This window comes from Triturus cristatus, chromosome 3_2 (genome assembly GCF_964204655.1).
Source record: "Triturus cristatus chromosome 3_2, aTriCri1.1, whole genome shotgun sequence".
NCBI lineage: Eukaryota > Metazoa > Chordata > Amphibia > Caudata > Salamandridae > Triturus > Triturus cristatus.
The window spans coordinates 739,483,214-739,497,754 of record NC_140584.1 but is presented as its reverse complement, the minus strand read 5'-3'; the positions used below and the strand labels follow the sequence as shown (position 1 = coordinate 739,497,754).

The window sequence follows — 14,541 nt, the reverse complement described above, 5'->3', positions numbered from 1 at the left end:
CTAAACTTATCTGCACAGTTAGAGAAGAGCCAAGTTTTGTTCCTATGCAGCTTCCATTGTATGCAAACCTATTATGATATCATACTTTCTTCTCATTCTACAGGGCTCCTTTAAGAAACTCCTGAAAGTGCTTCAACATCAAGACGGTACCAATAAGCCATGGCGACCGATGACAAAGTTGCCATTTTATCTGACGATGAGGAGGAACAGAAGAGAAAGTATGTGCTTGCTGACCCATTTAACTCTGTTTCATTGGAACACACCAGGACACCAAATGAACCTACTACCACTGAAACGAGAACTACTCCAGACCCTGACATGGATTGGATAGAAAAGCACTGCGTCAAAATAAACAATGACCTCCTTATTTCAAAAGTTTTTTATTTTTTCTTTTATGCAGCTTATGGATCACTCTATCCACTTTTACCTGTATATTATAAGCAGTTGGGCATGTCACCAAGCCAGAGTGGGTTCTTGGTGGGAATCAGATACTTCATTGAGTTTTGCAGTGCTCCATTTTGGGGAATAGTGGCAGATCGCTTCAAGAAAGGGAAAATTGTGCTTCTCTTCTCAGTTTTATGCTGGGTTCTATTTAACCTCGGAATAGGATTTGTTAAACCAGCAAGTTTAAGGTGTTTACCAAAAAACCCTTTACCAGTAAACCCTACAAATGGAAGTCTTTCAACAACCGTTACCCCAAATACCACTTTGACTTCTCTACTTACCATGCAAAGTACTACATCTCAGATTGTTAGACGTAAGAGAGACTTACTGGCCCACAACCCCCTGCCGTTAACCCAGGAAATCAATTCCTTCATGTCTAACCATGTTGAAGGTGCTGCCCTGGATTCAATGCATCGAATAGTTCGAAGTACTGGCGAGAACATTTCTAGACTACTTGCAGAGAAGATGACTATGAGTGCAACAACTACAACAAAAGTCACAACTAAAGCTGCCCCCACTGCTGCAACTACTACCACGGTACCTTCAGACCAGTACATACTTGTGTATGATGAAGAAAATGTAGAAACTATTTTTTTATTGATCCTGCTTGTTGTGATTATTGGCGAGTTTTTCAGTGCCCCTTCTGTTACTATTGTAGACACTGTGACTTTGCAATATCTTGGGAAACATAGGGATCGCTATGGGTTGCAACGAATGTGGGGTTCATTGGGATGGGGGCTTGCCATGCTGTCTGTTGGAATTGGAATTGACCACACCCACATAGATGCAGTTTTTACAGGCATTGGGTGCAAAGTGCCAGATTATAAAAACTACCGGATTGCTTTTATTGTTTTTGGGGTTCTGATGTCTATAGCTATGATCGTGTCAACCCAATTCCGTTTCCATTATCACCAATTAACACAAGAAGATGACAACCGGGAGGAGGTGATAGCCACGCAAGGGGAGGGAAATACTCCTGCAACATCCCCAGAAGACAACCATTCCAGCACTGGTGAAGTAGTGGCCTCATCTGAGTCTTTCCGGGTTTGGGACCTGATCAAAATCATTTGCTCTGTGCGATACAGCTCTGTGCTTTTTGTAGCCTGGTTCATGGGATTTGGCTACGGCTTTGTTTTTACATTTCTCTTCTGGCACTTGGAGGACCTGAATGGCTCTACCACCTTGTTTGGGATTTGTTCTGTCCTGAGCCATGTTTCAGAGCTGACTGCTTACTTCTTCAGTCACAAACTGATTGAGCTGATTGGTCACATTAGGTAAGTGAAAAGCAACCCCAGCATGAAAATAATCATCGATAATTGTTTTGTTTAGTTGAAATTTACACTAGTTGTGGGGCTAGATGTACTTAGGCTTATCTGGGCATTTCGGATTGTAGTCGGGTTGAGGGCCGTACCTTATGCAACTAGCACAAGTCACACACTGTATTTGTTTTCTCTCTTCTACAGTATCATAGTTTCTCCACCATTGTTTCATGAGTTAAATTGATCCCTCTGAAATACAATACATGTGTGGTTGGTATTTCATCATTGAGATTACAGCATATGTTTGTGTCTGAGGATCTTTAAATGAGTGATAAAGATGCCAATTAGGAATTAATACGAAGGAGTATATCTGTGAAGCACAAATGGGCTCGTAATGTGTGTATGTTTACCTTTAAAATATGTTCATTTATTACATACACATTTCCAGTTTAGAATGATATATACTTTGTTGGTTTGTCTCTCTCTGATTGCTTTCTCTTTTGCTTTCTCGGTATTCTTTTCTCCCTGGGGTTTCTGGGCTATGTGTTTTCATTTTAAAACAAATTTTATTATGTCAAAAGTCATGTACAGTGCAGTGCTCCTTAACCCAGGAAACATTTGCCAAATCAAGCAAGGCAGGCCATTGTCTTTGACAGGTAATTTATACATTATTATCGTCAAAATCAAAAGGTACAATATAACATAAACATCATAACCCCCCTCCACTCCCCCCCCCCGCCCACCACCACAGTTGCAATAGCACACGGCGGCGTTTCGGTTGTCACCACTTCTTCCATCTCAGCGAAACCGTTCCTCCACTACATTTCCAATCCCTTACTCCAGTGGCCCACAGATCAAGGCAGTTACAGATGCGTCTACTAGGGGCACCGGGTCCAATTCCAGGCCTCGGTAGTCTGCCCATCGTTTCCAGATTTTGGGGTGTTTTTGCGGGCAGCCCCTGGCCTTAAATATCAGGATCTCTAACCCCATGCTAATATCCAACCCATTCTTCCATGCCGAGAGGGAGGGCGAGACCGTCACCTTCCACAGCCGTGCTATATCTCTCTTGCCCAGGGTAAACCCCAGTAGCAGTAGGTGCCTCTTGTATATGTTGCCTCCTAGACCCTCCATGATATGCAGAATTGTCAATCTCGGTGAGGAGGGGAGCTCCCACCCCAGCACCTCCGCCAAGCAGGCCAACACCCCTCTCCAAAATTTGTAAGTGTTGTGCAGTGCCAAATGGTATGAGTTAGGGACCACTCTTCCCGCCCACATCGCAGGCACATCGGGGATGCTACTAGACCTGCCCTCCATAGCCTGAGCCTAGTGTAATAAACCCGGTGAAGGTATTTGAATTGAATGAGACGCAGCCTCATCAATATCGCTGCTCCTCTAGGGAAGGCCAGTGCATCCATCCAGTCATCTCCATCCAGTTGACCTACACCCCCCCACCAAAGCCTCTCTGAGTTTATCTAGCGTACTGGAGCTATGGGTCACCAAGGATTGATAAATCTTTGATATCTTATGATCTTGTAAATCTCCCATGAAAACCTTGTCTGCAATCGGACTGAATTCAGGGAGAGGCTCTAATCCTGAGATACTCTGATAAATAGCATGCGGAAACTGGAGGTATTTATAGAACTGAGTTTTTGGCATGTGGTACTCTCGCTGAAGATCTTGGAAAGATTTGAGCACCACGCCTCGCATTACATCCCCTAATGTGGAGATTCCTATGTTATCTCATTCTTTGAATCCAGCTAGCGCCGCCAGCTGCGGTAGACGGCCATTATGCCACAGCAGGGTCTCCCTAGTTAGCCTACTCCACCACCCATCTTACGGAGGGACTGTTTCCACATTCGAAACACCACCTGAGTGGCAGACTGTAAAGAAATGCGTAGCGACGCAGAGTACAGAATGGTATGCAAGGTGGATTCACCCATACACCTCCGCTCCACCGCATATGCGGGGTCCTCCCGGTTACCATACCACCATTCATTTAGTACCAGGAGATGTGAAGCCACATAGTACGATTGAATATCTGAAGTGGCCAGCCCTCGCAATATGCTGACTGAAAGCGGGTCCGCAGCGCCACCCTGGAAGTCCCCCCTGCCCACAGTACTGTCTCAGCGTCACATCAACCAGGCAAAACCAACCTCGAGGGGGCACCGGGTAGGGATGGTTCTGCAATTGATAGAGCAGGTGCGGCAAGGACATAATTTTAAAAATTGCCAATCTACCATATATGGAAAGGGGCATGTGTGACCAAGTTTTCATTTCTTCCCTTGTTCGTGTCCAGATTGGAACTGTATTTCTGTCCCACGCAACTCTCGGCAAATCTGATAGAAAGACTCCCAGATATTTCACACCCTCTGTCGACGCCCGTGCCGCCGTGGCCCAGGACCCCAATTCTGTCATTCCCCCCACTCCAGCACCCACAGCGTGGACTTACTTGGGTTCATATACATTCCCGATGATTCACCGAAGATTTGCATAATGTGGAGGAGCCTTGGCCCCGTCCTATCTATGTCTGTTAAAAAAAACAGGACATTGTTCGCGTACAAAGCAATACAATCCGAGAGCCCATGATCCCACTCAAACCCCGCCACCTGCGCGTCCATTTGACCCACGCCGCTAGCGCAAAGAGATACGGCGACAGAAGACACCCCTGATGAGTGCCCCTGCCAATGGAAAACGTAGAAGATATGGATCCCGCCACCCGCACCGACTCTGTGCGGTCTGTATATAGCAGTTTTAGGTATGCCAGGAATTGAGGACCTATATTAGGAAGATAAAGGAGCACAAATAAGCATACCCAACTGAGCGAATCAAATGCCCTATCCATGTCCGCCAGCAGAAGGGCAGCCAGCACTCCTCTTCCCTGGATGGCAGCTATTGCATTGTGTGCCTCCCGGCTGTTGTGCCGCGTGGCCCGCTGAGGCATAAAGCCCACCTGATCTGGATGAATCAATGTAGTTATGTGTGATTGCAGACGATTGGCCAATAATTTGGCCAGAATTTTGGTCTCTACATTTAAAAGTGAAATGGGGCGATAGGAGGCGTGTTGGTCCGGAGGCCGGCCTTGCTTGTCAAATACGACCACCTCCTCATGCCTCCACTCACGCGGCAGACATCCCCGGTCTCTAGCCTCTTCGATAACTTGGAGGTAGTGTGACCCTGTCTGGGAGATGTATTTCTTAAAAAAATTCAAAGGGGAACCCATTCGGGCACAGCGCTTTTCCGAAATTAAATTATCCCAATGCTGTGCAAATCTCCTCCTCAGTAAATGGCAGTTTCAAGTCTGCTCGCGTGTCATCGGAACGGGTGGGGGACGGTAAATCATCTATAAAGCGATGGATCACATCTTCCTACAGGAGCTCTCTAGGGGTGTAGAATTCCGTGAAATACTGTGCAAAACTCTCAGCTATAAGGGAGGGGTCGCTCAGGACCCGGTATACTAGGCAGAACCTGGGGCTGCAAGGTCCCTTGGCATAGTCTATGCAGTAATTTACTGGACTTATCACTCCATTGATAGATTATGCTACGGTACACCAGCCACATAAGGCGGGCCTCATCCATCAGGGTATCTGAATAGGTTTGTCGAGTCAGCACCAGCTGTTGATGCACCAAATTCCCTCCCTCCCCCTACTACTCTGCTCTAGTTGCATTAATTGGGCCTTCGACCGCAGCAGAGTCTCTCGCCGGGTGCGACGTGCTGCCGCGCAGAAGGAGATGCCCACTCCGCGATAAGTGGGTTTCATGGCCTCCCACAACGTTGCGGCCTCGGCCACCATCCCCACATTTGTATCTAGATATTGTTCAGTTGCCTGTCCCATGTGATCCCGATATTTCTCATCCTGAAGGTGCCATGGGGAGAGACGCCATCGAAAGGGGTGTCTCTCAGGACCCAGCTGCACTGTCAGAACCACAGGGGAATGGTCGGATAGGCCCCTTGGGAGCATCTCCACTGCCCTCACTCTCCCAACGGCTCTTAAAGGCACAAAGAAATAATCAAGACGGGAGTACGAGTCATGGGAGGTCGAAAAATATGTGTAGCCTAGTTCCGTTCCGTGCAACCGCCGCTAAACATCCACCCATCCCAGTCCTGTCACTAAGAAGCTCAGTTTAGTACTGTGGTGGACGGCGGCATATCCCCCTGATCTCCATCTATCTGGAGCCGAGCCCATTACATCGTTCCAATCTCCCCCTATTCTTGCCAACCCCTCCGGCATGTCAGCCCACAGAGTCGTGAGACGCTCGACCAAAGCCCACTGTAGAGGCAGGAGGGCATACACACAACCCAAAACCACCTGTTCCTCGTATATGGTACCCCCCAAAAATATGTATCTCCCCTGTGAATCCGTCCATGTCTTAATATGTTTGCAACAAAATCGCGACTCCCTAGTGAACCCAGAATGAAACACCTGGACATAGCCATAGCGGAGGAGGCACAGTGCTTTAGTACCCATTAAATGCGTCTCTTGGAGCATCAGAACATCAGCTCGGTATCGTTTGGCCTGTTGGAGTATAGCTCCTCTCTTAACTTTATCTAGAGCCCCTCTAACATTCCAGCTCACTATTCAAAAGGCGCCCGCGCGGAGCCATGCACTAACCGTAAGATTTCGAAGGGTCTCTGGACCTCAAAGTGTGGGACAGCCTTGAGCCAGTGCGCAATAAATAAACCTGTGTGCTAAAAACATAGTGCAAATGTAAAACAAATATTCCCCAACATCCCCCAACCCCCTTCCCTATAACTCAAAACAGCTGAAGTATCTGTTGCGGCGGATGTGGCTTGCGGACACCAACGGGAGCAAATGGATCCCCAAAAATCTGCCCATAGTCACCGGACGTTCCCCTGAACTATTGAAGTTCGAGCAGAAGTACTAGCCCCTGCTCACATTTCATCTGTCTGGACATACGACACTAACAGTCTCCAGCCAAGGAAGTCCTGGTACTGTTATGATGCTGAAGAGCCCTGACGGGGCACATATGTAGATCTACCAGGATCACTGCAGGACTTGGAGCGGTATCTCGATCTCCTCAAGCCTCTGGTCTTGGGTGGCTTGCGGACAACCTCACTAGAGAAAGAATCGGACTCCAGCCTGGGCGGCATGCGTCGCCGAATCTTCACAGTTTCATCTGTCCAATTGAAGACATCCTCTAGCGATTCAAAGAAAAGAGTACGGGACTGATACACCACCTGCAACTTGGCTGGATACAACAGTGCGTAAGGAAGTTTCAGCTTGTTGAGGCGGGCCTTAGCTGCCATGAATGATTGTCGTTTTTGTTGGACTAGTCTGGTATAGTGTTTTCGTATAGTAAGGGTTCCTGAGACTGGCCTGTTTTAAGATCACATCTCTGTCATGGTAATTCAGAATCCTAGCAATGACAGGTCTTGGACTGGCACCCGGGGTCGGTTTCTGCATCAGGGCTCTATGTGCTCTTTCAATGACAAAACAACCAGACAGCGACTCCGATGGGAGCCAGCCCATCAGCCACCTAGTGAGGAACTGTTCCATGTCCCCCCCCTTCACAACCTTCGGAGAAACCAACAAATCAGAGGTTATTTCTTCTGGCCCTGCCCTCCGCCTCCTCCACCCGCGATGCCAAACCTCTGGTGATTCACTCTTGCAATGTGACCTGTTTCTGCAATGTGACGACTGAATACTCCACCTAAGAGACTGTAGTTTCGGTCTCAGTAATGCGTTCTACCGCATTTCAAAGATCTTGCTTCAGGAGCGTGACGTCAGAGCCCACCTCCCCAATCATTGCTTCTAGTGCGGCCCTGGACTGTGTGATGGCTGCCATGAGCGCGGCATTGTGTGAGATGCCTTCTTGTGCCCCTCCCTGGTCCGCGGCAGAGGCCCCCGGTCCAGTAAAGCGGTCTAGCGTGCTCTGCTTGGCAGATCCTCCCGCTGGTTTGTCCGTCATTATGGCGGTCGGATATCTGTCCACTGAGATGGCGGTTCAGCAGTCCCAAACTAGGTTTCCAGCACAAAGCGCCTGGACTCTGCACGGCACCGGCCGATCTACACTTGCGCAATCTCAGTTGAGAGTAGTTGGTGCAGTTTCAGGCTTCTTGGCATATAGGACACTGTGGAAAACTCCCACCCACAAGCCGCACCGGGCGCTAACCCGGCCGCTTCCGCGGACAATCGTGTCTCCTCCCCCCCCCCCCCGAATGGGTGTCCCTTCAGGTACCAACTCCAGACGATCAGGGAGACAGAGCCGACCCCCACACCGGTCTCCACAGTCGTTTCGATGTCTTAGCAGCACCTCCCTGCAAAGGACGCTCTGGTGTTGTCCAGCTGTCTCAGGCCAGTCCCCCAATCATATTTCCACTGGCTGCCATTCACCAAAGCACTGCAGTGATCGAGTAGGGCCTCTCACCACTGCACAGGGCCCAGCACTGCTCACGAGATGCACATCCAACCGGCGCTCACACTCAGCGCTGCCTCTCCAACGTTGTTTTGGCGCACCGCGTTCAATGCCCAGGGCAATTTGTAGATATACTCAGACCGTATAATATTTTAATTCATGGCTGCCTTTCTGCCATCGGGATACCTGCACATGGCTCATGCTGTCCTATGGTGGTGGTCTCGCACTCGCTCCACGGGCTCCAACTTGCCGCCGCCCAAGATACCAGGCCTCATGCGCCAGTCCTCCCTCAAATCATCAATGAGGCCTCAGTGCCTTGGCCACAATCTTGTGGTGCGCCGCCAGGGCCTCTAACTCTGGGATATGTTTTAATTTTCTCTTTTTATTTCCATGAGTCCTACCTCTGCCAAACCTCCATTTTGAGGTGGAACCACTGACTCTGCCTGTAGACTGGCCTATGGGTCTTTTTATGAAGCATTAGCTGTGCCAGAAGCAAGCCTATCTTCACTAGTCCTTGCCAGGATCATGCATTTTGTTTGCTCAAATAATTCCATTGCCCACTCACGTCTCCTTCTAGAGAAGTTTCTCCTTCATGTCATTATATTTATAACAGGGTTTCCCTTTTAGCTACCGCACCTCAATATAGCAACGCTTTCCTTCCCTCTTTACCATCTGGGGACCTTGCAATGAGGCCGACTACTTGGCACTTTAAATGTAATGTTTGTACTTCCTTATTGAAAGCCATGCTATGTGATGTCAGATCCCTCCCTAACTTTTCTATCTCAATTCGCAACCTCTTTACTGATGATGATATTGTTCTTTGTGCTTTAGCTGAGGCTTGGCTCAGATAAGCATTCACCTCTTGTGTCACCTTAGCCAACCACCAGGATGTGAATTATTTTATTTGAATCGCCCCACTGGCCATGGTAGAGCCATGGTCTTCATGGTTCGGGCCACTTGTAAGATGTGCAACTCCCTGCCTTTGTATTGGCTGAAACCCTATGAATTGTTCCCTTCATTGTGCTCTCCCATGGCTCTTCGTTTACTGGTAGCCGGGCTATGCTCATAACTGTGGCAAAACTGTGGACATCTTTCCTGCTATTGTATCTGCTTCTACATCTATTATTGCCAATATTGCCAATTTTAATATAAAGGCAGCCTGACTTGATCACCCAAAGGTCAGTCCCATATTGGATTTATCTCTTATTAACCTCTAGTAAACCTGTTTGGTCTGACACACAAATTGATCTTATGTTTTTATCTGTAACCCATTTCATTACAGTGCAGGAAATGTTCCCTCTTTCTTTCACTGACTGATAATCTGCTTTTCTTTTTATCATGAATCTTTCAACTACATCCAGTCACTCATCCCGGTTTTGATTTTTCCTAGTTTTAACTTTCCACTTTGGCTTTCGGAAGGACATGATTTGTCTTCCTTTAGACAACCCAATTTTAAGCCTCCAGCAAGCCCACAGCTTCCTCTCTAAAGTCATGAAAGATCTCCCATGAAGAACACATGCTTTAAGAGATCCTGTTCCTCAGGCCCCCATTTTCAGCATCTTTCAGTTGATAAGTTACAAGGAGACTCCTGTTTTAGAATAGGGTCCCCTGCGAACTCCGATCCCTCTCAAACAGCTTAGGAAACTGTAGGTGTGTTGGCACCAGTTATATGCCACAATATGATGTGCACATTTGCAACCATTCCTGCTTTAGATAAGTTAGAGCCGTATCATTTCTCAAGAAGCCTATGGCAGATCCTTAAGAGCTGACAATTTCAGACCTATCTCTCTAACTCCTATTTTGACTAAAATTATTGAAAGGTAAGTTAGTGAAAGCTTTTTCTACCATGCATCTACTTTCAGTTTTGATACTTGTTATTCAGGCTTTTGTCTGGCCCCTGCAATCGAAAATGACCCCTGTATGGTTTGGAGTTTGGCAGTTTCTCGGCTCCAGTTGTTTTAGATCTCTTTGGGCTCTTTGCTACACTCGACCATTCAAGTCTAATTCATAGGTTCCAGAAAATGTGTATCAAATCTTTCGCTCTCAAATGAATTTGTTCCTCTCTGTGTGGCAGATCCCAGAAGGTCCCCATTTCTACATACTGCTCTCAGTACATGTATTTATAAAATTACATTGTGCAGGAGTCATCCCTTAGCCCGCTCTCTTTAATGCATTTGCCACCACCATTGTCCTCCCTTGCGAAAACATTCTGCCTGTTTTGACTGATTGTGACTGATTGGGCACTACCTTTTGGTCAAATCTGCCTCCTTTTGGAATGGTATGTCACCCACTAAGATTTGTTGTGTGATCATCTTGGATTTGACTAACAACAAAAACTGTTTTGTGAGTGCCTACGAGTTGTGTGGATGTTCATTATATTTTTCAGGGCTCAACATGGAGTGACCCCTTTCTTGCTTCTTAAGCTAAGTGTACAGTGATGGATAATCCACCAGACTGAGAAATTTTGCCCCTGTGTTATGTGCATCTTGTAAGATTAAGAAATCCAAATTGCTGTAGTTTACAGTATGGCAGCATCTTTTGTCAATCTGATCTCTCTTTTTTTGCAGGTTCTTCTGATAAGAATATATTTCTCATGTCATTCAACCATTATCTATTGAGTGCAATACCTTTTTGTTCTAAACATATATATCCCCTTGTTTCACTATGCCCCCGTTTGTAACAGTTTTAACCCCTATGCATTTAGGATTTGCTCCGGAGATAACCAATTCTGAATTATTACAGAATTGGAATTTGATTGTAAGGCAATGTACCAAGACTCTTTAGAACATGCACACTAGTCTATTTGTTCTAGCTCCTCATTATTTTCAATGCTTGTGATTTATATTACCCTAGTCTACTTGGTTGGGTTACGGATTACTACATTACATCCCTTCTGCTACATTGCCTAACGTTGCACTGTCTGGGGTGAAGACCCAACCCCTCTCTATTTGTAAAAAAAGATTACGTTTCCCATACCCTATTCTTAACTAAATGCCCCATCCCATGTCCTATTTTATATAACTTACCATTGACATTATGTCAGACGATGAAGTACCAGCAATGTGGAGAGGATGTACTCTTTTTTTCTGTATTCATTTTCACCAAGATTTGGATGTTATTGAGTTCTAATGTTATCTTATTTTCAATTGAGGAAACCCATGGAGTCACTCTGGAACCACATGTGATAAAACCTATTCGACTAAAAGAATCACATTGTAGATCACAACAAGATGATGCATACAAGGAGTAATTTTTATATGATGATGTATACTAACAAAAGACTTGGGTAATAGCACACCATGTAATTTCTCATACACACTACTCAAAATACACAGTTCCTTTTGCCAGAAAACTAACTAAGACAGATACACATAGGCAATCCTGTATCTCCTCTAGAGACTTTCCATTACTGGACTACTGATAAGATGGAAGTGGTTGTCTGCTTCACTTGCAGTATTCTTTTTGTGTCACATGGCTTATGTGGCATTACATCACTTCATTAGGGAAGCATGAAGAAGAACAAATACCTACAATTCAACTAAACTGAAGAAGGGAGATTTGAAAACAGAAATAAATAAGCTCACTTGATATTGTGCTGCTCTTCATAGGGACAGTCGTTGTATGAGCCTAGAAGTGTTTCTGCTTGATCCAATTAGCCAATTCCATTGACGACAGGAAGCAGGATCTGTATGCATTAAGGAAGGTGTGATCATGCACACATTTAGGGCACTCCTGCCCCATTACCCGTCCCCGCACCAGTGTTCAGGGGTACAATAAGGTATAGATGGCTGAATTAGCTTTGTTCGGATAACATAGTGCCTAGGCTTTAATTTTGCCATTGACCAGTGTTGAAACAATGATATCAAGAGGAGAGCTGCATAGCACTGTGGTCAACATGAAGGTCCAGTTCACATTTCAGAAAATCAAAGTGTAAATATATACTATTCCTAAAGAACATTCGTTCTACGCATGCAAGTGTTGTCTCTTGATGAAACTAGACCTGTCAGGTTATCTTATGAAGTTATCCAGGTATATATCTAAAACCATTTTACCATTTCTGTGGTCTGCAACACTTTCCAAGTCTAGCTGACCTTTACTTTTTTTGGACAATGAACACCCAGAGACAAGGTGGTCTTTTGTCACTGAGGGAGCTCTGTCTGTCCAGTGTATTGTTTAGTAATGTTTCATATTAGGTAATGGGTAATATAAGATATTTCCAATGACTTTGTGGATCTTTGAAGTGGATTATGTGAGGATGTTTGTGTCGAAAGTCTCTGTGGTTGCACTTGTTATACTGGATGAGTGTTATGTTTGAGTTACTCTAATCGGAATATCTATGTCGGTGAGTAGATGTCCCTTTGAGATTGTGATACAGCAAACTATATGGCTTGGTGGCATGTTGTACACAAGAAACTTCAAGGTGAAATGTCTGATGTGTACTGTTGATGAAGCCTCACTTTTTGTTTTTTAGGAATCAGTACGGTTATTTAGGAAGTGCTACATCCTGCTTTCTGAAATGGCTAAGAACATACAATTTTTACGTTTTTTGATAATATAAAATGTGTGTTGATTTGGATTCCATCAATAACAAATGGGTTAGCATTGGCACAGTATAGAATGTTGTGCCTTTCACTAGGGCAATTCGTTTTGGACACTTTTGCTCTTTCTCACAGTTAAGGCCAGTATGCCTTTTGAAATGATTATCATCTTTTTTTTTTTAATGGCCAGATCCAGTGATATTACATTTGAATGCTTGTCTCCATAAAAAAAACAAGCATTGGCAGTGCCATTTGGTTTCGCCTATGTGAGATCTTATGGCTTTCACGTGTTTTTTAGACATGTTGCTAAGAGGGACAAGGTGCATAATGATAGCGTGTATAATAAAGCAATTGGGTAACAATGCACTTAAACATGTATAATAATATTCATACATTTTTAAGGAGCATGTGTCAATCATGTTAGTAATCAATGTGAAATGAAAGGGAACGTATTGGCTCACATGTAGGCCACTATACCAGCTCAATTATAAAATTTTCTAATTTCCTTCAGTGCAGCTGACATTAATCTAAGATGACCATCAAACAAAACAGGGTCTGGTTCTAATCAGCAAGGCTGAGCTGCTCAACAAAAGCAACAAACCAGTTTGCCTGTACTGATCCTTATTCGAAGAAGTAAATCGACAGGGTGACAGCAAACAAATTATTGTCCACCTTTTCTAAATTATTCAAAAATAATTATTTTATTTTTCATTTAGAACTTTTTGTTTTTACATAACATCAAAATTCAACAATTCATACATTACACCACAAGACCAAAAAACAAATTAAATTACTATAAATTGGAACACAAATAATGGACAACATCAAAGGACAAATTACTCACATAAAACACGAAAAACACAAGACGTATACACTTATTCATCTTTGTGATGCAAAGAAATCTTTACATTGGTCAATCCGACTAGAGAAACCAACAACAAACAGTGTGAGTTCTTCTAAAAGCAAATTTTTCTGCACTGTGCCAATCTATGGACATTTAATTCCTCATTCACTAAACCAGGCAGAAAATATCTTAATTTTAGTCACACTTGTTTCGCAATAACATCAAAAAGGGTCAAATCTAAGATGGCCAGCGCGTTATCGAAAGCAATTAGAAGCCCTATTCTATTCCAGTTTCGTTAAAGCGTATAGTTAAGGGTTTATTGTATGTCTAAGGTTTTCAGACTTTCTTGCTATTAAGACAATTAAGAATATCTTTAGACTGTACCTGTCCGAGTTAAGTGGCAAAGCCAATAGGTTTCACCTATAGCTCCAGGAACAGCAGATATAAGCATGTCCTTCATTGAGATTTACAGCACAGAATAAGTAGGCCCTGCAGTTAGATGCATCAAAAGAACCATATATAACAGTTTGCTCATCTGTAAATAACACTTAGAGAACAGCTGAAGTCCGCACGCCCTGCAATGAAGTGCTTTCAATGGACGGGGATTGGGTGACTGCACCACCTTCATTCAAAAAGGGCAAACAGGTACTGTGGTATTGTGAGCACCTGCAGGTTTTTTCATTTAAAGCCCTGCTGCAATTAGTTTTTAAATATCAACATGCCATACAGTGAGACATGCAGAGAACTACAGCATTCCCTGCAGTTAAACACAGAATTGTAGGCACCAGCATACCCTGTTATGAGCAACAGTGAACCACAAATACACGTATGCGCTGCCCCCAGCGGCGTAGCTAGGGGGGTGCGGCAGGGGCGGTCCGCCCCAGGCGGCACCATTTTGGAGGCGGCGGCCGCGCGGCACTGGTGGCCCGTTCCGGCAGCCTTTATAATTTATTTGGGGACACTCACTGACTGACACTACTGTCAGTCGTTACAGAAGTGTCCCCAAATAAATTATAAAGGCCGCCGCAACAGGCCCCGTTTGAAGTGCACCTGCTACTTGCAACTAATGCCTGCAGCGTGC

General features: G+C 45.0%; 1 protein-coding gene across 3 annotated transcripts in view; it reads left to right on the top strand.

The window, feature by feature from the left end:
- The window catches only part of MFSD6 (major facilitator superfamily domain containing 6), a 400,661-nt gene that overhangs the window by 81,042 nt on the left and 305,078 nt on the right, over positions 1-14,541 (top strand). For all 3 annotated transcript variants that reach the window (XM_085648803.1, XM_085648805.1, XM_085648804.1), the window contains exon 2: positions 104-1,718. In XM_085648803.1, the coding sequence (XP_085504929.1) occupies positions 160-1,718 (1,559 nt within the window). In that variant the 5' untranslated portion in view covers positions 104-159. The remainder of the gene's footprint in view (positions 1-103; positions 1,719-14,541) is intronic.